Below are 27,985 nucleotides of genomic sequence, written 5' to 3'. Positions count from 1 at the left end.
CATAATCTGAACAATTAAGATTGATTTTAGTTTTAACTTTTACAGCTTGACTTATGATATCTGAAGTCGTCTGCATAAAACCATCTGCAATGTGTATTGCGACACTGTTGTTTTGAATTTTTATTTAGTCATACAGAAAATGATTAATGTTCATCTTGAATATTTTTTTAAAACTCCACCAGGGTGTCGAATTTGGCCAAAAGATGTCAAATTACACAACGATAACAACTAGATTAAAATCCATCTTACTGACGATGTGGATGCGATCACTGGGCGACGTTTTATACTGATGACGTAGAAAAGGTCTACTTCCGTTTTCATTAAATGTTTATATCAGTCATTCTGAACAGAAAAATGTTTCACCGTTTTTATGCTTAAGGTGTCGGATATACCCGAAGTTACTCTGTATGTCTTAAAATATATACATGTCAAAAATTACAATACATAGTAATGATAATACAATCTTCTTCATCTTTTTATACAGTGCATCTTCTTTTTTCCTGAAAGAGAAAAATGTCTTTCTCTTTCTCCAAGATTATAATATAATGTTTCAGATATTTCTTTATCTTAAAATATAATGAGGGATTATTATGCCCTCCACACGCGAAATCATTTTTGAGGGATTATTATGCCCTCCACACATGGAATTATTTTTGAGGGATTATTATGCCCTCCACACATGGAATTATTTTTGAGGGATTATTATGCCCTCCACACGCGGAATTATTTTTGAGGGATTATTATGCCCTCCTCACTTGGAATCATTTTGAGGGATTATTATGCCCTCCACACACGAAATCATTTTGAGGGATTATTATGCCCTCCACATGCGAGAATATTTACACTTTTTGTCATATAAAATGCAATATTTCTGCATAACACATTACTGTTAATCACTGCTGTTAATTTCTAATGGGCATAACTTTGTAATGGGCTGTGTGAATTCTTTACCATTTACTAAAATGTTTACTGCTCTCACATGATCATCACGACTTGTATGAACGTGTGTAACACAACCTAAAGGCCAATGTGCTCGAGGCGTGCCAGGCTATACCATGATAACGACATCTCCAACTTTCAGATCTGGTCAAACTCTGTTCCATTTCTTGGAGGTACATAGGTTTGGCAACCACTCAAGAATCCACAACCCCAAAAGTTTCAGACTAACTCTTGAACTCGCACCACTTCTAGTGTTGAAATAATTTGTATCAAGGCTCTCAGGAGCAAACTCCTATTTGTCCATGTTGGAAATGATTTGGAGTAAGAGGTATGCAATCAGCAGGGTTAGCTGACTGATAAACAGCAGGTCTCAAATTGGTAAGAGCTTCTACTCCTACAAATGCGGTCATAAATTCCTCATCTGACACTGAAACATTCTGTAAGATGGAATTAATGGCTCGTTTAGCACTTTTCACCATGATTTCATGTACACCTCCCCAATGTGGTGCTAATGTAGGAATATAATGCCACTAAACTCCTTTATTTGCTGTCTTTTCTTTTATTTGATCATGATTCAGCGTGTTTCCTTTTCACTATCAACAAAGTTTGTTCCATTATCCGACAGAACTGTCCCTGGAAGACCTCTACGACCAGCAAATTGATAAAACGAATTTAGAAATGCATCAGTATCTATTCCAAATGAGATTTCAAGATGAACAGCCCATGTGTTCAGACAAGTGAACAGACATAAATATCTTATTTCAGGCTGTTTTCCTCGATCTTGGACTGTAATGAAAGGTCCCACATAACCCAATGCTGAATGGACAAATGCTCTCAATGGTACACTACATCAAATACTAGGTAATGGTGCCATAATCTGTTCAGCCGGTTATGCTAAGTCATCGACAAGTTCAGGGCTAGACACTGACTTTTTTTATGTGGTGGCCCAAAGGACCAGCAGCTTTTGCAAACTGCTGGTCCGACAAGATTTCAGGTGATCCTACTGCCTACTTCAGTCATATTATTCAACTTTACTCAAGTATTATTACATATTTTGAGTAATTATTTTTCAACAAGGTCCATCATAAGTCTATAAGCTCTGTTTTGACAACAATGAGGTCTTGTCTGTGCAAGTAGTCCTCATCATCAGCGGCATTGTCGTCATTGTCACCATCATCATCACATACACCTTCCCTAGCCACGTCAAGTTCTTCGGCAATTAGAAACACATCATCTGTGTCTATACTGAGACTGCGATTGGTGAATTTGACAGGCTGTAATAAAAAGACAGTATTAATTATTAGATGGTTATTCCATTGTGTCAGAAAATTACATACAATATTCAGTGGCTGCATGAGGATAGTGTAAATTTCTTTACCTTTACTTTTTTATCATTGCAGAATGGTCTCCTAGCCCTACTACCACTGGAATTCCATAATAATATTGAATCCAATGGACCAAACTTCTCAATAGACTCAGTCTCTGAGTGGATTAACATCAAATCACTCAGAGAGCTAGAACTAAGCAAAGACCTCCAGTCATTTTCTGTAATTTTCATCCTAAAAATAGAGAAAATAAAACAATTTTATCTAAGTGCAATAAAAGAAGACTAGGACTATTTCAACTAATAATGATTAAGAATGAAAGAACTTTAAACACTGAAATACCCTGAGAATCCTAGCTCTGCATCCCTAGAGCCAGAATGGAGAGTTAACAGAATTCAATTAAGGTGAACAGGTTTGGATATTTGGGCTGCATACAGTCCTACAGGTCTTGCCAGGTCAGTTTTGCAATGGCATCAACTTTTCTGCTGAAAAAAAAAACAACAACAAGAGGGCCATAATGGCCTTATATCGCTCACCTATTATCATTGCACTTAAGGAGAAGAAGGTCAAAAAATCATAGTCAAGATCAATCAAAAGAATTATGATTGACCCCTAAGTGTGACCTTGACCTTGAAGTGAGCCATCCGAAACATGTGCTCTGGTGCTCTGCACATCGTTTCGATGAGATGAACATTTGTGTCAGGTTTCTTTGAAATCCTTTAAGGGGTTCAACAGTTACAATATGGAAGGGAAAATACTAACCAACAGACAGACGGACACCGAGGCGATAACATAATACGTCCCTTTGGGGGTATAACAAGGAATCAAGATCTTATGGTGATACATGTTGTGTGCAAGTTTGGTTTAATCAAATCATAAATGAAGCTGCTATTGCACAGACAAAGTCAAAATAGCTAATTTTGGCCCTTTCAGGGGCCATAACTCTGGAACCCATTATGGGATCTGGCTGGTTCAAGAAAGGAAACGAGATCTTATGGTGACACACGTTTTGTACAAGACTGATTAAATTCAAATCATAAATGAAGCTGCTATTGAAGGTCAAAATAGCTAATTCTGGCCCTTTCAGGGGCCTTCGATCTGGAACACATAATGGAATCTGGCCACTTCAAGAAAGGAGCCAAGATCTTATGGTGATACAAGTTGTGTGCAAGTTTGGTAAAAAATAAAATCATAAATAAAGCTGCTATTGTGCAGACAAGGTCAAAGTAGCTAATTTTGGAACCCATAAAGGAATCTGGCCAGTTCAAGAAAGGAACCAAGATCTTATGGTGATACAAGTTGTGTGCAAGTTTGGTTCAAATAAAATCATAAATGAAACCAGTATCGTGCAGACAAGAAAATGTTGATGCACAGACGGACGGACTGGTGACGGACAACAGACGAAGGGTAATCATGAAAGCTCACCATGTCACTATGTGACAGGGGAGCTAACAAAAATACATTTAATACAATTATTATAATACAGCTGAAGACTTACTGGATTATCATTTTATATTATAATATGTGTGTACATAAGTGATATTACCTGTGGTAAATTGATCCACTCTAATTCTATGGATTCAACCGCCAAATCGCTATTATATGCCTTGAGAGCAGGCTCACAACTCTGAGCTATGTCCACCAGCTCCATGTCAGCAAAATCTTCTAAAATTTAAAAAAATACAGTAGGCCTATGTTTGCATTTCATCAGCATGTGTTTGCACTGACAACAACACTTTTTCTCTTTTAATTTGAATTAAGATTAAAGTATTTGATAATTAAGACAATACTCTGATATAAAAAACAGGAAGTTATTAGTAAATGTTTGTAAAAAAAACTTCTTTTTTTTAGATGATAGAGCTACCTAATTCTTCATTAAGACTACTTGGCCAGTTCTTAAAACTGGTGAAATAGCTTCCTTTGAACAGGTGAAGACCACTGTCAAAGCGGGAATTGGGTGCAAGAGTTATACACCTTGTGTCATATGATTTGGGTGATGATGTTGAACAACTACTTCAAGTACGAATCAAATCCATTCAGTAATAACAGAGATAGAGTAAAACTGCATCAAAACTTTAACCTGAAATTCTAAGTAAAAAGGGGGAATAATTCATGAAACATTGGTGCTAGAGTTATGAACCTTGTGTCATATGATGTGGGTGATGATGTTGAACAATTACTTAAAGTATGACTCAAATCCATTTAGTAATAACAGAGATAGAGTGAAAGTGCAGCACAACTTTAACCTGAAATTCTTAGGAAAAAGGGGGCATAATTCATGAAAAATTGGTGCCAGAGTTATGCACCTTGTGTCATATGATGTGGGTGATGACATTAAACAATTATTTTAAGTATGAATCAAATCCATTCAGTAATAACAGAGATAAAGTGAAAGTGCATCAAACCTTTAACCTGAAAATCTAAGTGGAAATCATGAAATATTGATGCAAGAGTTATGGCCCTATGTCAGATGATGTGGGTGACGATGAGGAATAACTATTTAAAGTTTGAATCAAATCCATCAAGTAATTACAGAGATATGATGAAACAAGAGCTGTCACTAATGGTGACAAATGCCCCCGCAGCGCCTTGACCTTTGACCCCAAAGTCAATAGGTGTTGTGTACTCAATAAGGACTATCAGCACATGAAGTTTGAAGGTCCTGGGTGCAGTGGTTCACGAGTAAAGTGCCTTCAGGCAAAATGTTAACATTGGCCCCTGTGACCTTGACCTTTAACTTGGTGACCCCAAAGTCAGTAGGGGTCGTGTACTCAATAAATACTATCAGCAAGTGAAGTTTGAAGGTCCTGGGTGCAGTGGCTCGCGGGTAAAGTACCTTCATGCAAAAAGTTAACATTGGCCCCTGTGACCTTGACCTTTGACCTGGTGACCCCAAAGTCAGTAGGGGTCGTGTACTCTATAAGTACTATCAGCATGTGAAGTTTGAAGGTCCTGGGTGCAGTGGTTCACGAGTAAAGTGCCTTCATGCAAAAAGTTAACATTGGCCCCTGTGACCTTGACCTTTAACCCGGTGACCCCAAAGTCTGTAGGGGTCGTGTACTCAATAAGTACTATCAGCAAGTGAAGTTTGAAGGTCCTGGGTGCAGTGGTTAGCGGGTAAAATACCTTCATGCAAAAAGTTAACATGGGCCCCTATGACCTTGACCTTTGACCTGGTGACCCCAAAGACAGTAGGGGTTGTGTACTCAATAAGTACTATCAGCACGTGAAGTTTGAAGGTCCTGGGTGCAGTGGTTCGCGAGTAAAGTGCCTTCATGCAAAAAGTTAACATTGTGACAAACGAACGAACAGAAGGACAGTTGAAAACTAATATGCGTCCATTCGGGAGCATAAAAAGAGAAAGAGTAAACAAGAGGGCCATGAAGGCCCTGTATCGCTCTCCTGACCTATTGATCTAAAGATCATCAAGATTAACATTCTGACCAAGTTTCATTAAGATATGGTCATAAATATGGCCTCTAGAGTGTTAACTAGCTTTTCTTTTAATTTGACCCGGTGACCTAGTTTTTGACCCAACATGACCCAGATTCGAACTTGTCCTAAACTTAAAGATCATCAAGTTTAACATTCTGACTAAGTTTCATGAAGATACAGTCATAAATATGGCCTCTAGAGTGTTAACAAGCTTTTCCTTTGATTTGATCTGGTGACCTAGTTTTTGAACCCACCTAACCCAGATTTGAACTTGAGCTATAGATCATCAGGTTTAACATTTTGACCAAGTTTCATTAAGATATGGTCATAAATGTGTCCTCTACAGTGTAAACTAGCTTTTCCTTTGATTTGACCGGGTGACCTAGTTTTTGATCCTACATGACCCAGATTCAAATTGGACCTTAAAATCATCAATATTAACATTCTGACCAAGTTTCATGGAGATACAGTCATAAATGCGGCCTCTACAGTATTAACAAGCTTTTCATTTGATCTGACCTGGTGACCTAGTTTTTGATCCCAGATGACCCAATATCGAACTTGTCCAAGACTTTATTGAGGATAACACTCTGATCAAGTTTCATTAAGATTGGGCCAAAATTGTGACCTCTAGAGTGTTAACAAACTTTTCCTTCGATTTGACCTGGAGACCTAGTTTTTGACCCCAGATGACCCAATATCAAACTCCTCCAAGATTTTATTGAGGGTAACATTCTGACCAAGTTTCATTAAGGTTGGGCCAAAAATGTGACCTCTAGAGTGTTAACAGTCAAATTGTTGACAATGGACTTTGTGCTCAGGTGAGCTAAAAAGCTTTAACCAAGGTGGGGACGCTGAAAGACGCTGACACCAGGTAAAGTGGGATAGCTCTCTTTATACTTTGTATAGTTGAGCTAAAACTTAAAAAGCATAAGTTACTTACATGTATGTGTTTGTGTGTTTGTTTTGGGTTTAACGCAGTTCTTCAACAGTTTTTCAGTTATGTAATGGCGGGCAGTTAACCTAACTGGATTCTGTACCAGTACAAACCTGTTCTCTGAAAGAAAATTGCCAACTTCCCCACATGAATAAGAGGTGAAGTAAGAATGACTTCAGACACAATGTCTTTTATCAAATTGTCATGGAGAACATGCAAAAAGCCTGGGGATCGAACTTATAACCTCACTATACATAGATCTGCACTCTTCTACTGAGCTAAGTGGGCAGCCATAACTTATTAAAAACCCAAAAGGGAGTTACGTTACCCGAGTACCACATGTCAGATTATCACAGTGAACAAGTGTGCAAAGTATTATCAGTTCCCAAAAGTGATATCCGCTTACATATAAAATCTTAACTAAATCAAAGATATGGACACAGAAGCTGTCACGTAAATTATGGACAGGTCAGTGAAACAGCTTTATTGCCAAGCTAAAAACTAGTTTACTAACATATCAAATTAGCAAGGGGATTTTAGTGTTCTTTTTCAAAATTGAGTTACCTCCCTTCAATTGTAAAATTGGTTTTATATAAAATTTTACTTGTTTTTTTTTTAAGTTTACTTTTTTCTTAGTGCAGCTGGATTAGTGAAAAATGATTCTGAATACAAAATTTAATGATCTACTTACCTATTACATGTTTTCCAAAAATGCCATACACTGTTTCCCTCACCATGTAGGACAAAGATCTGCATCTCATTACCATTACAACTGAACTTCAAACATTTCACTTCAAAAGAAGAGACATTTTTGGCTGTGTTTTTTTTAAGCCTAATAAGTTCTTTGAGTATAGGGAATGATAATGTGGTAATTATAGACAATGTCAAGGTTCTGTGTTACCACATTGTATATACATCCTTTGTAAATACTGTAACATATCAAGTACCGGTATCTTGAGGCCTAAATTCCAAATGTGTAGCCTCATAAAATAAAGTTGTTATTATTATTATTATTATTAAAAACATAATAAACTAAAAGTAAAAAAAAATAAGAGAGCCACAGTTGACCTCTGTTGCTGACCTTGAATATATGTATGACATACTGAATCATAAATGGTAATAAATGTGTTTTGTATAAACCAGTAGCCCCTAAAAGGGGCCAAGTGCCACCATTTAGATAAAGTTGGAAGAAGATCTATAATGATGCTACAGACCAAGTTTCATGAAGATCCACCAAACAGTTCAGGAGAAGAAATCATTTAAACACTTCTTTTTTCAGCTCTAGCGACCCTAAAGGGGATATGGACCCTATTTGAACAAACTTGAGAGAGGACCTTATAAAGATGCTACAGACCAAAATCTGATGAAGAGCCATCAAGCCGTTAATGAAAAGATATTTCTATTTTTAGCTTTAGTGGTCCCCTAAAAAGAGCATAGCACCTCCTCCCCATTTGAACAAATGTGGGAGAGGACCCTATCATGATGGTAAAGATCTGTCAAGCAGTACATGAGAAGAAGTCTTTTAAATGCATTTCTATCTTAAGCTCTGTATGGGTTGGGGTGGTTTGGGAGACTGGGGGGTAATGTGGGTGGGAGCTTGAAAGAATTTAGTAGTGGGTCACCCAAGGAACATTTCTGAGGACTTATTTCTAAATCTTACCAGCAGTTTTTGGGCAAAAAAGATTTTAAAGCCTTTCCTTTTGGTTGCCATGGCAACAAAACTTCTCAAAGGCTGACTTAGATTTGAAGGAATCTGAAATGTGACAATCAAAGGAACATTCTTGGGAGGTATGGTTGAAATTGGCTTGGTGTCATAGATGTTCTTTAAAGAAATTATGGAGAACATAAATTTCAGTACCTGCAAAATTCATGTGAGCTTGAACTTAGATCCAGAGATAATGCTAACCTGGCTGTCCCCAAACCACGCATAGAATTCTTTCGCAAATCCCTATCATACTCTGGACCTGTAATCTGGAATACTATTGCAGCATATATTCGAAATTCAGATACACTTCAAAATTTCAAAAACTCATACCTTCAATGGAAGTACTCTCAGGCTGGGAGCACAAATTTTTGTTTGTTTGTTTTGGGTTTAACGCCGTTTTTCAACAGTATTTCAGTCATGTAACGGCGGGCAGTTAACCTAACCAGTGTTCCTGGATTCTGTACCAGTACAAACCTGTTCTCCGCAAGTAACTGCCAACTTCCCCACATGAATTATCAGAGGTGGAGGACTAATGATTTCAGACACAATGTCGTTTATCAAATAGTCACGGAGAACATACGCCCCGCCCGAGGATCGAACTCGCGACCCCGCGGTCCGTAAACCAACGCTCTTACCTACTGAGCTAAGCGGGCGGGCTGCACAAATTTTAATTTGTAATTTCATGGTTTAAGCAAAATTGTAATATATACGTATATATGCATGCCTTTGCTGTTTCTTTTATTATCTTGTTGTGTTTTATGCTACATTTGTTCATTATTAAACTTTCTTTTCAGGTTTGTTTCTCAGCTGTATAGCTGTATATTTATCAATCATTACTGTTCTCTGACTTGTAAATTTTGTAATTAATCTTGTATTTTTTGTTTGATAATGTGGACCATATTGAAAACTGGTTAAAAAACAAATATGTTATCCACATAAAATAAAGTCGTTATTATTATTATTACTTTAGAACAAAATAAAAACTGACAAGGAATAATACCTTTTGCTTTGGTGTTCGCAGCTCAAACCTTTCGCCTCATGGAAATATGAACATGTATTGTTAACTTCTAATCCTCTGAAATATGAGAACAGAGGAGTAAATCTATAACTGGATAATAATAATCTACATTTAAATCCAGATTTAGCAAAGGACAAGGACAAAATACATTTTGTTGCTGGGGAGCTAGTTACAACCATTGTTTGCAGTCAGATTATATTCTTAGGATTTACAGCAACATGTTGTAACAGCAAAACAGTATGCTAGGCTTTCCAAAAATACTCTGGTTTTAGAATTGCCAGAAACACTTTGTAAACACCATTTCAAAATTAACTAATATAGCTGCATAATTACAAATGCGTGTCTTTCAGCAACATACATTATGTCATATATATAATGTTGTCACTTTCAATTAGTTTAGAACACCAAATAGGAAAATAGCACTGCAGTGAAAAATATTTCTAAAACACTGTATATTTCTCTGAAAAATTCATATTCTGATTAATGAAGTCATGAAAGAATCAACCTACCTAAGTTTCTGGTATTTGTCTTCTTCAGAGTTCCATATGAATTTTACCCCTTTCCCAACAAAATATCGGATCAGATTTTCATCCTTCTAAAAACAAGACAGAAGTTTATTTTTTGGTAACAAAATATTGATTTTTAAGTGTTTACTTGAATAATTTCTATGCAAAACAAGAGCTGTCTCCATAGGATGACACATGCCCCCGATGGCACTTTGAATGAATAGTTATGGCCGATGTTAGAGTTTAGGACCTTTGACCTACGGACCTGGGTCTTGCGCGCGACACGTCGTCTTACTGTGCCACACATTCATGCGTAGTTATTCTAAAATCCATGCATGAATGACAAAGATATGGACCGGACATGCCCATCATTGCATTATCATGAAATATGACCTTTAACTTCTAAGTGTGAACTTGACTTTTGAGCTACAGACCTGGGTCTTGCGCGCGACAAGTCGTCTTACTGTGGTACATATTCATGCCAAGTTATTTGAAAATCCACCCATGGATGACAAAGATATGGACCGGAAACGAATGCACTATCATGAAAAATGACCTTTAACGTCTAAGTGTGACCTTGACCTTTGAGCTACTGACCTAGGTCTTGCGTGCGACACGTCGTCTTACTGTGGTACACATTCATGCCAAGTTATTTGAAAATCCATCCATGGATGACAAAGATATGGACCAGACATGAAAATTGCGGACAGACTGACAGACCGACAGACGGTTCAAAAACTATATGCCTCCCTTTCGGGGGCATAAAAACAGTTTATTAAAAAGTCTGATTATTCATCAATCCAAATCTATGCAACAGTAAAAAGTGGCTAAGTATTTTTTCTTTAGTTTTTCTTCATTTTGAATGTTTTAATGAAAATGACAGAAATTTGATGACATGTTGGATGTACTGGAAACACAAGGCAAAGACAACTAACAGAAGCTCCGGATCAAGACTTTAGATATTCACCTCTGTTAAGATTTTTTAGTTATACAACACTAATGGTCTATTTGAAAATGACCGTAAATGGTCTAATATTATGTATTTGAAAATGACCCAGATTCACCCTAATGGCAAAAGTGTTAAATACGGTTTTAGGTCAATCAGTGCTTGTATGTAGCTTTAAAAGTAAAGACAACAAGAGCTGTTCATAAGGCTCGACTATTCAAATTGTTGCCCAGAAAAGCAGGAAAATTTTACCCCAAAGTTAAATATCTATAGAGTTTCAATCCAGTATCTGCATTAGTTTTGGAGATAGTAACTGCATGCAAAATTTAACCAGAACTTTTATATTCAAAAGGGGACATAATTTGACTAAAATGTAGGTCAGAGTTATGGGACTTGATGCAATCATTTAGTTTTATAACCCTGAAGGCACATGTGAAGTTTCAATTAAATATCTGCATTTGTTCTGCAGATAGTAACTTGCACGCAAAACTTTAACCAAAATTTTCTAAGTCTAAAAGGGGGCATAATTTGCCCAAAATACATGTCAAGCCCAACAAGGTTATGGGACTTGATCCAGTTCAAATCTATATGCCTTTAAGTAAGTATGTACTTGCATGTAAAACTTTAAACCAGGATTTTCTAAGTCTAAACGGGACATAATTTGGCCAAAATGCAAGTCAGAGTTATGGGATTTGATGCTATCAACTAATTCTATAACCCCGAAGACACATGTGAAGTCTAATTTCAATATCTGCATTAGTTTTGGAGATGATATCTTGCATGCAAAACATTAACAAGGATTTTCTAAGTCCAAAAGTCGGCTTTTTTTTTGCCCAAAATACATGTCAGAGTTATGGGACTTGATCCAGTGAGGAAAAATAAAAAATAAGTTTCAAATATATATGCCTTTAAGTACTAGCTGTATGTACTTGAATGCAAAACTTTTACCAGGATTTTCTAAGTCCAAAAGGGGCATAATTTGGCCGAAATGCAGGTCAGAGTTACGGGACTGGATGCTATCAACTAGTTTTATAATCCTAAAGACACATTTGAAGTTTCAATTCAATATCTGCAGTAGTTTTGGAGTAACTTGCATGTAAAACTTTAACCAGGATTTTCTAAAGGAAAGAGGACATAATTTGCCCAAAGTACATGACAGAGTTATGGGACTTGACCCAGTGTGGTTGATAATTGATCCAGTAAAAGAAAATTCAAATCTATATGACTTTTATGCATGCAAAACTTTTAACCAGGATTTTCTAAAAACATAAAAAGCTACCATCGTTCAATTTTTTACATCTGGGTTTGTTTACCTTGTCAAAAATAACTATTGAGAGCTGATCCCCCAGGACGGTACTGACCGACCCTACTGGCTTATCAACTAACTTCTCTTATACAATGTGTCTTATATTTACACCAAGATATATTATAAGTTACTGATGTATGTCAGTTTATTGTAACCTTTAACTTCATGGCACAACTCTGGGTTATGAACATGAAAGTCACCTTGATATGGTTAAAATTTGTTCCAAGTTGTTTGAAAATTGGCCTATGTCTTAGGAAGTTACATATAGGACAAAAATATGGAGTCTGACAGAATGCTGGATGGATGGAAAAGTGTCTGTGATCCTAATAATGTGTCTAGGAATTAGTAGGGAACTAACAAAACTGTAGCAGACTCACACAGAACAAAATACAATCACTTTTCAATCATATTTCCTTCAAACTATAACAATTCACACCTGAACTGCAGTTTTTTAGCCTTCTTCTCTCTTCTGTGTCTGTACTAATACCACTACAACCTGAAAATACAATTTATAAAACCCCCACTTTCCTCATGTTAGGTTACAGTAGCAACATAATTTAACAAATGTTTTGAGAAAGTATTTACAGGATATTTGGTTGTTTCAGTGTAAGTTCAGAATATCTTTCATCAAGAGAACATCAGATACAATAGTTTTACAAGCAGTCACAAGCAAAAACTTAAGTTCTGACATCCAAGATCCAAAAGATATTTTGATGTAACACGTGAAACAAACAAATTTCCTTTCATTCCATTTTATTTTTATTTTCCCAAGTGTAGTATACATGTAGTATAATATTAAAAATATATTTTATATTAATTTTGTCACCTAGAATGGTCCATCTGACACAGACAAGTATATATGATAAAAATCAGCAGTCATTCTATGAAGTCAAACGTCTTTCATTCAAGGAAACCATCAAGGTGGTTTTAATTTATTTATAGATGACTGGACATGTAAGTATGTCCAAAATAGGCACCTATAAAGCCAGATTGTTATCCTGTGACCTAAACTCGTACTGGAATTTAGATTTTCTGTTCACTAGCTTAAAACCTATTAGCAAAATATCAAGTCCACTTATCATATTTTTGTATAACATCCTCTCGGAGCTTCCAGTTTATCATATCTCATTAGCTTATGTCTGTTCTGTATCTTCATTGTTCTTTCCACCCAAGCTATAATGTATAATAACTACATGAGCCAGCCTATAACACATTCAAAGTTCATTTTGTTTTTTTATTTTGTTTGGTTTTAACGTTGCACCGACAAACTTACAGATCATATGTGGACTTTCCAGCTTTGATGGTGCATGAAAATCCTCTGTGCATTATTTCATCAAGTGCGGGCACCTGGGTAGAACCATTGACTTCCCGCAATCCAGCTGGATGGCTTCCTCACATGAATTCAATGCTCTGAATGAGGCTCGAACCAACATCGACGTGAGGCAAGTGATCTGAAGTCAGCAACCTTAACAACTCGGCCATGGAGACCCCTACATTCAAAGTTCAGAATATATCTAGAATATTCAGGGGTGTTTAATTAGAGTATTGATGCTTTATTTGGCTATTACTGAAAGGACTATTGTGACACTTGACACTTCAGCACTTTCTGACCCTTACATTCCATTTGAGTTATAACCTTTAGCCTGCTGGCAGCAAGTGAATCTGCCTTTGCCACCAGTGCAGTGCAGTATATTTGCATACATTGACAAAAGCTCTGGAGGTTTCACATCAGTCTGATCCAGAACCACCTTCCTGCTTGGCATTTCAGCAGCAGAATGTTTCCATTCAGCATAATGCTCTGGAGGTTTCACATCAGTCTGACCCAAAACCACCTGCTTGCTTGGCATTTCAGCAGCAGAATGTTTCCATTCAGCATAATGCTCTGGAGGTTTCACATCAGTCTGATCCAGAACCACCTTCTTACTTGGCATTTCAGCAGCAGAATGTTTCCATTCAGCATAATGCAGGAAGGAGAGGTGGCAAAGCTTTTTGGCAGTGCAGTCATATATTAGATTGCCTGATTAGGTGCTGGAGATCTAACAAAAATGCTTTACAAGTTACCTGATATTAGAGCTACAACCACAAAATGCTTTGCTGGAAACACACTATCTGTCTTGTGAGGTATCTGGTCTGTTCTGGTGAAGGTACAGGATGCCAGTGGTAGAGGTCTGATGTTCTATGTTCATCAATATTGATATATCTGTAAATGGATGCTAATGAGAAGTCTATAATGGAAATTCTTCTGTATATAAGGCAGAGCAAAGCAGCTGTACACACTGTGTGTATATATTTGTTTTTAAATCTTTCTTCTTGACTGCTCCTTGGTACAATGTCAGACAGTTTCCTTCTCAGAATAACAATATGTCCTATCTGATTTCCTTCTCAGAATAACAATATGTCCTATCTGAATTTAAAGACGTGCATCCGTTAAATTTCATTACGAGTTCTGCAGATTATTTACACTGTATCGAAAATATTGATCTCTGTATAGTATTTTTTCCATAATTTAAGAAAGTTATTTTGTAAACATGAAATTATGTAGTAAGAAAATTCTACCTCAGGGATCGGTTTAACTCTGTTGAGCACTTGCCCATAGCGTAATTTCTGGGGATCTTTCAAACATTTCAAATATTTCACTTGTCTGTTGGGCAACTGAGTATAATTTTTTGCTTGCCCACACTCCACTTTTACCTGCCCCAGGCAATAAGGTGGTTCTCTAGTTTTTTATAAGCAACAGCTTTCCATGTTCAGGCCCCTGTGACATTGACCTTTGATCTACTACCCTAAAAATATTACAGGCCCTATCACCCTATGAAGTTTTAAGGTTCTAGGTCAAACGGTTCTCCAGTTATTGAAAAAAATTAAGTGTGACAGAGAGATGGCCCCTGTGATGTTGACCTTTGATTGAGTGACCCCAAAAACAATAGAGGTCATTTACTCTGTAAGTCCTATCACCCTATGAAGTTTGAAGGTTCTAGGTCAAATGGTTCTCAAGTTACTGCCAGGAAATGGATTTCCATATTCTAGCTGCTGTGGCCTTGACCTTTAATAGAGTCACCCCAAAATCAAGAAGGGTTAGGGTTAGTTATTCTACATGTCCAATCATCCTATGAAGTTTGAACATTCTTGGTCAAGTGGTTCTCAAGTTATTGATTGGAAATGGTTTACCATTTTCAGGCTCCAGTGACCTTGACCTTTAATGAAGAGACACCAAAAACAATAGGGGCTGTATACTCCATAAGCCTATCATCCTATGAAGGTTCAAGGTTCTAGGTCAAGTGGTTCCAGTAATTGGTAGGAAAACAATCTCTCCCCCTTAAGGTTTAGGAGTACATCACCAAAACACAGATACTTTTGATAAACGAACAACATCGTTACCAATATTTTACCTGACCATTACATGTTCTGCCATACTGTCCTGTACTTCTGGAAAAGTTGTCCCCCTTTGAAAATGAATGTCATTTGTAAAGAAATAAAAATAAACAATTGCTGAAAACTGTGTTCCACCTAGTTATGTGAAATTTCAACACTCGCAGGCTAAATTGCAAATGCATCAAAATGAACATGTGTAACAGTTCCTTGAAAATGGTGAGTTTTTAAAGGCGTTTGACTGTCGAATAGCTTTTGGAAGTGTCTAGGGGTACGGATCCACAACCTTACTCATTTGGCTTCTTGGGATGACATATTTTATGATCTGATTTTTTGAATGTCAGACGGTTTGACACCTTGACTCCTTAAAATTTTTCACCAAAGATGACACCTTGACCCCTTAGTGACACTTTGACCCCTATTTTCAGTGACACTTTGACCCCTTAGATTTTTTGTGGTTAGGGGCATATTTTTCTGCAGTTTAATTTCTTAATGTAAATTCATGTCTTCACTATTGATAACTAAACCCTGTTTTGCTTGACAAAGTTATAGACTGGACTGGAAAAAAATCCTCTTGACCTTTGACCTCAAAGTGTGACCTTGAAGTTTAAGCTAGGGTACTGGGTGTTGCGCATGACATGTCGTCTCATCATGGGGAACATTTATGGAAAGTAATATTGTAATCCCTTGATGGATGAGAGAGTTCTGGATCGGACAGGAAAAAAACCTTATTGATCTTTGACCTCCAATTGTGAACTTGACCTTTGAGCTAAGGGTCTGGGCTTTGTGCATGACATGTCGTCTCATCACGGGGAAAAGTTGTGCCAAGTAATATTAAAATCCCTTCATGGATGGCAGAGTTATGGACGGGACAGGAAAAAAACTGTTGACCTTTGACCCCCAATTGTGACCTTGACCTTTGAGCTAGGGGTCAGTGATTTGCGCACGACACGTCATCTCATCATGGGAAAAAATTGAAAATAGGGGACAAGGTGTCTAGGGGTCAAGGTGTCTGGTAGGTGTCAAGGGGTCAAACTATCTTGCTACTGATTTTTTTAGCAGTCATCCCTCAGTGGCAGTAAAAAGATATCCTGAAACATCTTATTATTTGGACTAGGATCCATAGCCCTAGACACTTCAATAGCTCTAGCCTTTCTTCGTATCGTTGAGGTAAAACTTTTGGTGACATTTGTTTGTTTTAAGTGGAAGATTGGCAGTTTTGAGACGTTTTCTTGCTATACCTTTAATGAGCGTCTGGCGACCCAGATTGACTCCAGTTAGTTTTATCGCTATTTTTACGCTTACTTCTCGTTGTCAATCCAAATTGTCGGTTTTGTTAGTAAGTATGGATTGTAATTTATTCATTTCAATCGCTTTCACCTTTCCAGATAGCATATTTATCATAGAAATCAAGCTACAAAATACACGCGCGGACCCTCAACGCATTTGTTTATCCGGACGTGACGTCATACCTGCTTTCGCGTGCGGCAAACTCACAAACTGCATGCAAATTTTATTTGAGCCGCGCCATGTGAAAACCAACAGAGTAATTTGCGACAGCATGAATCCAAACCAGCCTGCGATGATCCATGCTGTTCTGTAGTTTCTCTAATTCCCATAGGCTTTGAAAGCAAATGTAACATGGGTCCTGCTGGTCTTGATCCATGCTGGTCGCAAGTTTACGCATTATATGTTGGTTTTCTCATGGCGCGACTTTTTTAAAGTTGGTGCATACATAAACAGAAAACATAAAATACCGACATAATAGTTCTATTTACCGACATTCAAGTCATTGCCATGGAGTATGAACTCACATGTGGTTGTGCTTTCTACCCATTTTTAGCTCGTAGTGACAAGATACAAGAAACTTTAAATATTTTGAGTCGGTCTTTTAAATATATAACATTAGATCTAGCAACATAATTGGCAATAAACTTAGGGTAATAATAATAACATATTATGGTGAGCTTTTGTGATCGCCATAAACTCGTCCGTCGTCCGTTCTTCCGCCCGCCCTCACGTGATTACGAACACGATAGAGACCACACTTTGCAAACTTAACACAACTTGGCATAATATCTTGGTTAGGCTACTTTTGAAAACTGGCCAGATCCCACCATGAGTTCCAGACTTATAAATGCCCCTTAAATGGCCAAAATTTGCTATAGGGCTTTGTAGAATACAGAGACTTCATTTATGGTTTGATTTCATACAAACTTGCAAAATATCTTTTGGATTCCATGATGAATCTGTCAAATCCAGACATAGGTTCGGGAGTTATGACCCCTGATTGACCCCTGAAAGAGCCAAAATTTTACCCAATCTTGTCAGTCAATCATCCAATCTGGTACTTGATCGAGGGTCAAAACTTTTCTTCAAGATTCATCTATAGGCTACTGGTATCATTGAACTATAATTTAAATTCAAACGAGAGATAATAAATATAAACTGGTTGAATGTGCCAACTAATTCGTTTCCAATCTTATATTAAAGGTGCTATTCGAACATATTCGTCCATTTTAGTTGTTCGTGTTGCGACTCTAGGTCCAGACTTACAGCTTGGACTGCGAGCAACCTTGCCAGCGACACCAGACATTTTATTTGAGGGCAATATTTTGAAGTGCCTTGCCACTGAAATATACTGCGATTTCACTCTGAAAAAAAAATCTTTTATGTTGTTCTTGTCACTTCTCAGGGATAGTTTCTTCTTCTTTTTCTTCTTTTATAATAATGGCAAACGTTCAGGGATAAAACATTATAGCCATGTGTGTGTGTGCGCGCGCGCGGGCGCGCTATTCAATCCCAGTACTCACTGGCAGCTGGTGATAAAAATGTGCAATACCTAAAGAGAACTTTAGGTCCCTGTCTTGATAAAAAAAAATGTACACACATACATAGGCCTACTGCGTTGTAAATGTTTTAACAGGAGTGAAAACATGTGTAAATTGAAAGATACTCGCGCTCAAGTGCTGTTAAAACAACTTTTTTATATATGCGCATTTCGCGGCAAAGCGTAAACGCATTATTGCCCCGAAACGGATAATTCAAAAGGAAATGACGTCAACGTTAAAGAACAACGCAGGTGTTCTCGCTTTAATGACGTTGAGGAATAATTTATTCTTTTTATGCTAGAATAGCGATAACGCATGTTCATTTAATGTGTTGTAACAACTTTAGAATCCCTCGGGACACGATAACCAGTACCCTCGCCCCACCGGGCTCGGGCACCAACCAGTCCTTCGGGATTCTGCCGATGTTAAAACACGAAAAAATGCGTTATATAGGCTTAATACAAGTGCGAGGTCGGCTAGCTGTAAATGAAATAACAGCCTAGGAACAAAAAGGAGCAAAACACAACCGCTACATATATATTTTCACATTAAATGTTATGTCCTACGATGTGCAGTGATAGAGGGTTATACCATTGGTCATAACATTGAAGTTAATCTATTTTGTTTTTTCCCCCAAAAAAACCTCAGCCACTGTATTATGAACCTGCAAGAAAAAGAAGTGACGGGTACAACCTTTTGTAATCATAATGCTCTATAATAAGTTTTATATTATAACAATTTATCAAATGTTTGACGTCGCGGGAGTGTAATAAAGCCATTAAATAAAAACGATAATACACTAGTGTAATAAAGCTTTGACGCCGACGTCGTTTATAGTATTGGAAACGTTGGGCAAATTGACTTATTTATATAGTAAAGGAAAGTAGAATTTTTGATGTTTCGACAGGAAAGACTAACATGTGATGAAAAGAATATCAAGTTACAATAATGACAATAATAATAATAACAGCCTTATTGTAATAAACAGTCCTGATTGCATCCCTCCCCTTGACATTTTACCCCTATTGTCAATATCAGTGCTTAAAGCATCTAATACGCCCAGACGGGCTGCACATAGAGGTTCAAACCTCCCGGTTAATGGTGCCATCATATACTATTTAAGAAAGAAATACTACACACTTCCCTACCCATAGAGCCTTACCAACAAGTGTGTTTATTAAACAAACCTTGGAGATATAAGTGTTGAAATGTAAAACCTTTTACAAAAATTTAAGAACTATCACCTGGTGTTTTCCTGTTTTCGCATGATAAACAGTTATCAAAAATTTAAAATAATGCCGCGAAATTTAAGATTTTTTTCTTCGCTGATCACACTGCAGCTGTCATATTTACTTGTTGTTGCCATAATTCCGGCTGTGTAGTGTTTTAAAAGTGGACTGTGACTCAATGCAGACTTGGAGCGCTGGTATAAATTACAGACTCCGGTACATACCGGATTAACTAAATTTGAACGAAAATATCTTAAATGTATATATTTTGTAACCATGGTGATACTAACCCTAACCTCTAGTCAGTATTTTATGCATATTGTACACTAAATGCATGCGGACATGCAAAAATATGCATATTTTTGCCGTGCGCTACAATTGATAATCACTTTCGGGCATGCGCAGACGACCGCTCCAAGTCTGCAATGAGTTACATCGTTAAAAGTGTTGGACAAATCTGCGTGGCCTGGCGCTTGTTAACCATTACCCTGCTACATTTCTATTATGAACTTGTCCATCCTTCAGTTTGGACAGTACCAGTAACTGTTTAAAGGGGTGCCTACCAAAAACATACTGACTGAATGGCGAACAGTGCAGATCATGATCAGACTACACGTATGATCTACACTGGTCGCAAAGGCAGAATCAGTCGAGACCAGCAGGCTAAAGGTTAAAAATACAATACTGACATAAGTAGGACAGGGTTAGTGAGCCTTATTCTGTCACGGATGTTTGTTGCCGTTCAGTTACATACACTGGGATAGGGCCTATATAGGGACAGACCTACGCAAATGTTATGATATCTGAACATTTTCTCATTTTTGTGGTATGATCTGAAAACTATTTCCAGTCAATAACTGGATCTCCAGTTGTTCTTGATGCTAATAGGTCAAAGTTACCTCGCGGTTAAGAAAAAAAATCCGATCAAAAACAACTTTTAATAAGAACCATCAAATTTCATGAGATGATTACCAATTGTCAGTTTATAACCCAGATTATTTAGCGGTCATTACATACGGCCAACATTCTTAACATCTATGTTCCGTTGATGACCTACTTTTTTTAATGGGCTGGGGTTAATTGAAGTTTGGGGGTCAAATGTCAATGTTACAGTAACCTATACCAAAACGGTTAATGATGGTTTAGGAGACAGAGAGCTCAAACCTTTGACCTTGAGTTGTGACCTTGACCTTGAGTTGACATGGCCGACTCATGAGTTCTTGATAAAGTGATCATTTGACCAAAGTTTAATGTAAATCCTTCAAGGGGTTTAGGAGATACAGAGTGGACACAAAATGAAAGGCTCAAACCTTTGACTCCAAGTTGTGACCTTGACCTTGAGCCGACATGACTGATTCATCAATTCTGCACATCGTCTTGATGAGGTTATCATTTCACCCAAGTTTTATAAAATTACTTCAAAGAGTTTAGAAGATATAGAGCGGACACAAAATGGAAGGCTAAAACCTTTGACCTTGAGTTGTGACCTTGGCCTTGAGCCAGCATGGCTGACTCATGAGTTCTGCACATCGTCTTGGATAGGTGATCATTTGGCCCAGGTTTCATATGAATCCTTCAAGGGGATTAGGTGATACAGAGCGGACACAAAATGGAAGGCTCAAACCTTTGACCCGGCGTTGTGACCTTGACCTTGAGCCAACATGGCTGACTCATGAGTTCTGCATATTGCCTTGATGAGGTGATCATTTGACCAAAGTTTGATGAAAATCCTTCAAGGGGTTTAGGAGATACAGAGCGGACACAAAATGGAAGGCTCAAACCTTTGACCTCGAGTTGTGACCTTGACCATGAGCTGACATGGCTGACTCATGGGTTCTGCACATCGTCTTGATGAGGTATCATTTGACCCAAGTTTCATGATTATCCTTCAAGGGGTTTAGGAGATACAGAGCGGACACGAAATTGAAGGCTCAAACCTTTGACCCGGCGTTGTGGCCTTGACCTTGAGCTGACATGGCTGACTCATGGGTTCTGCACATCATCTTGATGAGGTGATCATTTGACCGAAGTTTCATGAAAATCATTCAAGGGGTTTAGGAGACACAGAGCGGACAAAATATGTTCCTGAAGAACGGAAGAACTGATGGACGGATGGAGACCATTCCTATAACCCCCCAACACTTTGTAGGTGAGGGGGGGGGGGGGGGGGGGGTGGTATTAACAAATTTGTTAGTTGACCACTAGGCAATACTAAATACCAAATATCTAAGGTATGGGTCTTATGGCTCTGGACAAGATTTTTCCTATATAAGTCAATGTAAAACAAGGGACACCCTGGGCGTGGCATATATTGACCCCAATGTCCTGATTTGAACTATCTTGGTAGAGAACCATTGGAGCTTGCCATATACTAAGACTAAGCTCCGGGCCTTAAAGTTTTTTCCCTACACAAGTCTCACAAACCATGTGCCCCGAGGGGCGGGGCCAGTTTTAACTCCAAGGAGATAATTTGAACGATCTTGGTAAAGGACTACTACACGATGGTACATACCAAATGTCACAGCCCTAGGCCATGTGGTTTTGTACAAGATGATTTTCCTTATGTAAGTCTACATAAACCATGTGACTCCAAGGACGAGGGTATCAATTGTGAAATATTGGTACCAGAGTTCTGGATCTTGTGTCATATGATGTGGGTGGAACAACTATTTTAAGTTTGAATCAAATCCATTTAGTAATAACTGAGGTAAGAGTGAAAGTGCATGAAAACTTTAACCTGAAATTCTATGTAAAAGGGGGGACATAACTCATGAACTTTTTGTACCAGAGTTATGGACCTTGTGTAATATGATGTAAGTGATAAAGTGGAACACCTATTTCATTCCATTAAGTAATAACTGCACGAGATAAGAGTGAAAGTGCATGAAAACTTTAACCTGAAATTCTATGTAAAAGGGGGGACATAACTCATGAACTTTTTGTACCAGAGTTATGGACCTTGTGTAATATGATTTAAGTGATCAAGTGGAACACCTATTTCATTCCATTTAGTAATAACTGCACGAGATAAGAGTGAAAGTGCATGAAAACTTTAACCTGAAATTCTAAGTAAAAAGGGGAGATAATTAATAAAATATTGGTGTGAGTGTTATGGCCCTTATGCCAGATGATGTGGGTGATAATGAGGAAAAAAGTATTTTAAATTTAAAGCAAATCCATCAGGTAATTACAGAGATAGGGAGAAAAAAAGAGATAGTGTATAAAAAAAACTAGCCAATGTGGGGACGTGGAAAGACGCCAACGCGACCCCAAGGCGAGTAGGATAGCTCTCCATATACTTTGTATAGTTGAGCTAAAAATGAGACTTTTTAGATTAATTAATAACCAGAGCTGCTTTTGAGAAAAGCACATGTCTCCCACAACTGCCTAATCATCTGAATAGTAAGTCAGTTTTCATAAACAAATGTACTGTTTACTCACTACAAATATACTTTTGAAGAGTAAAAAGGCCAATTTTGAGATGTTCAAGAGCCATAATTAAGTGCCTGGGGGGATTTGGCTAGTAATCAAACTTGGCAGAGGACTTATTTGCAAATACATTTTGTTCAAGTATGGTGAAGATCAGATGAGAAATGTTCAATTTAAGAGTGCAGACAAAAGTAAAAGGCTGATTTTCAAGGGTCGTAATTCCGAAGTGGTTTGGCTAGCAATAGAACTTCGTCATGGACTTATGGTCATGCAGACACATTGTTCAAATTTGGTGCAGATTGCACGAGAAATATTTAAGATTGCGGACAAGATTTGTGACAGACGGACAGACAGCAGTAAATCAGCGATGTGGGAGACATAATTTTTTGTCCATTACAGCCACGCAAGAACAGTACCTTAATCACATCATGAGTATACTCTTCAACAAGAGCTGTCCGTAAGACAGCGCGCTCCACTATTCTGGGATTTGACAGTAAAATGAATATTATGTCTGAATAAGAGACCTCTACTTTAAAAGGAAGATACACAAAGGGACATAATTCCATAAAATACACAAATTTGAGTTATTAGGATTGTTAAAACACATGCAGATGATGATGATAAAGATATATTTTGAGTTTCAAGTCATCATCTTATATAGTACCAAAGTTATCCAGAAAACGAAGTTTGTAAAAAATTAATAAGTATAAAAGGGGCATAATTCGATCAAAAATACAAATCAGGGTTATGGGGATTGTTACCACACATGCAGATGATGATGATAAAGATACATTTTAAGTTTCAAGTCTTTATCTTATATTGCATTAAAGTAGTATCCAGAAAGCGAGGATTGCAAAAAAAGTTTAAGTACAAAAGGGACATAATTCTGTCAAAAACACAATTAGAGTTATGGGGTATGTAGCCACACATGCAGATGATTATGAACAAATACTTTTAATTTCAAGTCATTATCTTTTAAAGTACCAAAGATATGTCTATAAACTAAGCTTTCGAAAAAATTTAACATGAAAATAATTCAAAGTATAACTCCTTGGTGACCTTGACCATGAGTATAATGGGCCCAGCCCCTGCACATACTTTGTATGCTGGACAATGTTTATGTGAACTTACAGTATGATATAAGCAAAAGTAACAAAGATATGACAGAAAAACAAAGGTTGCTGAAAACCTTACAAAATAGCATAAGTATAAGATCTTGGTGACCTTGACCTTGGGTAAAATGGGCCCAGTCCCTACACATACATTTTTTCTATGCTGGACAATGTTATGTAAAGTTACAGTAAGATATAAGCAATAATAACGAAGATATGACAGAAAAACAAAGGTTGCTGAAAAACTTTAACCTTAAAAATAACCTAAGTATAAGTGACCTTGACCTTGGGTATAATGAGCCCAGCCCCTATATATACATCGTTTGTATACTGGACAATGTTTATGTGAACTTACAGTAAGATATAAGAAATAGTAACAAAGATATGACAGAAAAATAAAGGTTGCCGAAAAACTTTAACCATGGTCATGCCGACGCCGGGGCGTGTAGTATAGCTCCCCTATTCTCCGAATAGTGGAGCTAACAAGAGCTGTCACAGGAGACATCTGAGGAAACTAGAGCTGTCACTGGAGTGTTTAATGACTCCAATTGTGGATGAAGATATTGCACAATGCCCTGAGTCTATGTCAAAAATATCAACTTAAAGTAATAAGAGAGGTAAAGATAAAATGTATCAAAACACTATATAAGTATATCCTAAGCAAAAAGGGGCATAATTCATTAAATACTGGTGTTAGAGTTATGCAGCTTGTGTCATATAGTGTGGGTGATGATGCTGAACAACTATTTTAAGTTTGAATCAAATCCATTCAGTAATAACAGAGACAGAGTGAAAGTGCATCAAAACTTTAACCTAAAATTCCAAGTAAAAAGGGGGAATAATTAATGAAAAATTGATGCCAGAGTTAGGCATCTTGTGTCATATGACAAGGGTAATGATGCTGAACAACTATTTAAAGTTTGAATCAAATCCATTCAGTAATAACAGAGATAGAGTGAAAGTGCATCAAAACTTTAACCTGAAAATCTAAGTGAAAAGGGGGGATAATTAATGTAATTTTGGTACCAGAGTTATGGCCCTTATGTCAGATGATGTGGATAATGATGAGGAAAAAGTATTTCAAGTTTGAATCAAATCCATCAAGTAATTACAGAGATAAGTTGAAAAAAGAGAAAGTGCACCAAAACTTTAACCAAGGTGGGGACGCGGAAAGATGCCGACGCCGGGGCGAGTAGGATAGCTCTCCTTATACTTCGTATAGTCGAGCTAAAAAGGTGGTGACTACTAGAAATTTTGACGAAAATGATGACTTGGCATTAGCAAAAGTAAATGGACTGGTAAATGGCACACAAATCTCATGTCATTTTATTTGAACTAATATGCATCTGTCAACTGTAAATATTGTAATAAAAAAGAGAAATAATGTTTTAAAGTTTATTTAGAGAAATCATCATAGACACAACAAAACTACATTACAAAATTTGCAGCACAAAAGCATAATAAGTTTCATCAAGTACATTTGATTTAGAAACTACGTGCATTAGAGACCAGTTTTTCAGTTCCTTTTTTATGTTATCAAAGAACGAACTATGTTGCATAAAGAGAACATGTTTTTTCCTTCCCTTTGGTGGTCTCTTAATGCAAGCTGTACTGTAGTTTTTTACCCAGCTATATTCAGTTCAGTTCAGTTTCAAATTCAGTTCAGTTTCTGTTTCAAATTCAGTTCAGTTCAGTTGCAGCTTAAAATTCAGTTCAGTTTCTGTTCTAAATTCTGTTCAGTTCAGTTTGGTTTCAGTTTACAATTCAGTTCAATTTCTGTTCTAAATTCTGTTCAGTTCAGTTTAAAAATTTCAGTTTCTGTTCAGTTCAGTTTAAAATTCAATTCAGTTCAATTCAATTCAATTTTATTCAGGCATAAGATCCAATTATAACAGAAATACAAAGTGGTATAAAAATCAAAAATATTAGAATTAATAAATATGCAGTAAACCCTTATATGTTTGTACTTTACAAGTGTAATCAAGCTAATACATAAATATCAGGAAAAAATGATGATCTTTCTGCCTGGGATAAACCATGAAAGTAACAATGTCACTTATTTCCAGTGGGGACCCTTAGCTTTCAATAATATGTAAGTATAGTGAAATAGGATTTACATGTACACTTATAAAGTAGTTAAAATTTAACAGTTTTCTCTAATATAAATAATTAGGTAGCTTAAAACAAAAAAAACTTTAGAAGATAAGAAATTTGTTTATTAACGTGACTGTGTGAGCATATAAACATAATAACATACAATATTTAACAGTTAAACACACCCGGCCCAATGGGCCTATAAGTCTTGTATACACCTGAATTAACTGAACAAAAATCTATACAGATAATTATAAAATTAAATGTCTAGATATCACTGAGAAACTTATCACTAAGAAAAATATCACAAAGTTAATTTTAAACATGAGTTGAAATGAAATTTTGTCCTCTTGCTCCTTAAAAGTTTGGGGTTTGTATATTTTACTTACAGTTTTAATTTAATCATTTTTATTCAGAAAGTCATGAAATATTTACAAACAAGAGCTGTCACTAATGGTGACAAATGCCCGCAGCGCCTTGACCTTTGACCTGGACCTATGACCTGGTGACCCCAAAGTCAGTAGGGGTCGTGTACTCAAGTACTATCAGCATGTGAAGTTTGAAGGTCCTGGGTAGAGTGGTTGCGAGTAAAGTGCCTTCATGCAGAAAGTTAACATTGTGACGAACGAACCAACCAACGAACGGACAGACAGTTGAAAACTAATATGCCTCCCTTTGGGGGCATAAAAATATTTCAGGCATTGGACAGAAAGTTATATTAGCTTACAGTAAAGGTTTTCTTCTCCTTACTTTACTATTAAAAGATAACATCTGTTGCTTAAGGATATTATTTAAAGGTTTTACACCTTATTAAATTTTGAACAAAAGTATATAACAATAATTAACAAACTTAAGCAAAATCAAAGAAAGTAATAACTTGACAACCTTGGAAAGTCTTGGGCTAGAAGTTTGTTGTGTATTTTTAATCAAGGAAATGGCTAAATAATAAACAAGAACAACTAAAGTGTTTCTTTAGGCAGATTGTAAAAAAGAGGGTATTAACTTAAAGCTATAATATAACATTTTAACAAATGAAAAAAATTTACAAGTTTGAATATATTAATTTTCTTAAATATAGAGTAAAATAACACAATTAAAATTTCCAATTACAATTGTCATTTTTTACTTAAGATAATGAACATTATGGTACCAAATTTATCAGGAGTATACGTCATTGCTTGAAAAATTTTTTTAACATATGAAAACCCTTGGCAGGCCTCCCCAGTTTTTCATAGTAAATTTGTCTGTCTGTCAGTTATAGGATACCGGATACCAAGTACATGTAGTGTCATAGCAAGTATGACTGTTTAACCTACAGTTTCTTGAACAGTGGTAACAGAATACTTTTTAGAAGAAACTCAGACGAATAATGTTCTAGTTATTTTTGTACACAGTAGAGCTGAGACAAGAACTGGAAAATCAAATTGTCTTCCATAACGGGCTACCAAAATCACTTTAGGATCTTTTCAAGCCAAGTACACAATTTCTCTACAGTCAACTTAATTCCAGGTACAGATGTGTTGGACTATTGTGCTTTTTATCATCATCGTGTCTGAATATTCCATGCAATCCTGGTGATCCTTTGTGCCTCTGGTGAAATTTCCTCTTTAGGTGTGACATAGATATATGTGCTACAGCGATTTGTTGTGGTATGCGGCTTTGTGTGACATGTGGCATCTGAACTATGTAAAAGAAATATCTCAATTTATTGTATATCACTCTAAAATAAACTATGTGTAAAACCGACAAGCAATTAGACAAAATGCATGAAATTCAAAACAAACAAGTTTTATTTCTTTAATTG

The 27,985-nt window shown here is 36.8% G+C and overlaps 1 protein-coding gene and 1 long non-coding RNA gene across 16 annotated transcripts in view; both read right to left on the bottom strand.

The window, feature by feature from the left end:
• Positions 1 to 1,954: 1,954 nt before the first annotated feature.
• On the bottom strand, positions 1,955 to 15,303 carry LOC123542892 (uncharacterized). 8 transcript variants are annotated; one of them, XM_053530920.1, is made up of 8 exons: positions 14,179 to 15,298; positions 12,554 to 13,290; positions 9,869 to 9,954; positions 9,342 to 9,416; positions 8,495 to 8,607; positions 7,328 to 7,427; positions 2,318 to 2,498; positions 1,955 to 2,213 (listed from the first exon to the last, which is right to left on the bottom strand). In XM_053530920.1, exons 5-8 carry the CDS (start codon positions 8,505 to 8,507, stop codon positions 2,022 to 2,024), a joined length of 486 nt encoding a protein of 161 aa, XP_053386895.1. In that variant the 5' UTR covers positions 8,508 to 8,607; positions 9,342 to 9,416; positions 9,869 to 9,954; positions 12,554 to 13,290; positions 14,179 to 15,298; the 3' UTR covers positions 1,955 to 2,021. The 8 variants fall into 8 exon arrangements, 4 of the variants coding, with proteins under 4 accessions (XP_053386895.1, XP_053386896.1, XP_053386897.1 ...); XM_053530921.1 differs by having other exon boundaries at positions 8,495 to 8,615; positions 9,342 to 9,414; XM_053530922.1 differs by having other exon boundaries at positions 8,495 to 8,600; positions 9,342 to 9,414.
• Positions 15,304 to 25,468: 10,165 nt separating this feature from the next.
• LOC123542195 (uncharacterized) overlaps positions 25,469 to 27,985 on the bottom strand; it is a 32,739-nt gene continuing 30,222 nt past the window's right edge. For all 8 annotated transcript variants that reach the window (XR_008368707.1, XR_008368704.1, XR_008368706.1 and 5 more), the window contains one exon: positions 25,469 to 27,863. This is a non-coding gene — a long non-coding RNA (uncharacterized LOC123542195). The remainder of the gene's footprint in view (positions 27,864 to 27,985) is intronic.

Source organism: Mercenaria mercenaria, chromosome 19, assembly GCF_021730395.1.
Source record: "Mercenaria mercenaria strain notata chromosome 19, MADL_Memer_1, whole genome shotgun sequence".
In the NCBI taxonomy this organism is placed as follows: Eukaryota; Metazoa; Mollusca; class Bivalvia; order Venerida; family Veneridae; genus Mercenaria; species Mercenaria mercenaria.
The sequence above is the reverse complement of the archived record's forward strand: the minus strand, read 5'-3'. Positions and strand labels throughout refer to the sequence as shown.

Bases quoted from the DNA above. Each gene is read 5' to 3' on its own strand.
- LOC123542892 (XM_053530920.1), bottom strand. The intron at 2,499-7,327 runs GTAAGTAGATCA...CTCTATTTTTAG, and splicing joins TTTTGGAAAACATGTAATAG to GATGAAAATTACAGAAAATG. The intron at 2,214-2,317 runs GTAAAGAAATTT...TTTTTATTACAG, and splicing joins GCAATGATAAAAAAGTAAAG to CCTGTCAAATTCACCAATCG.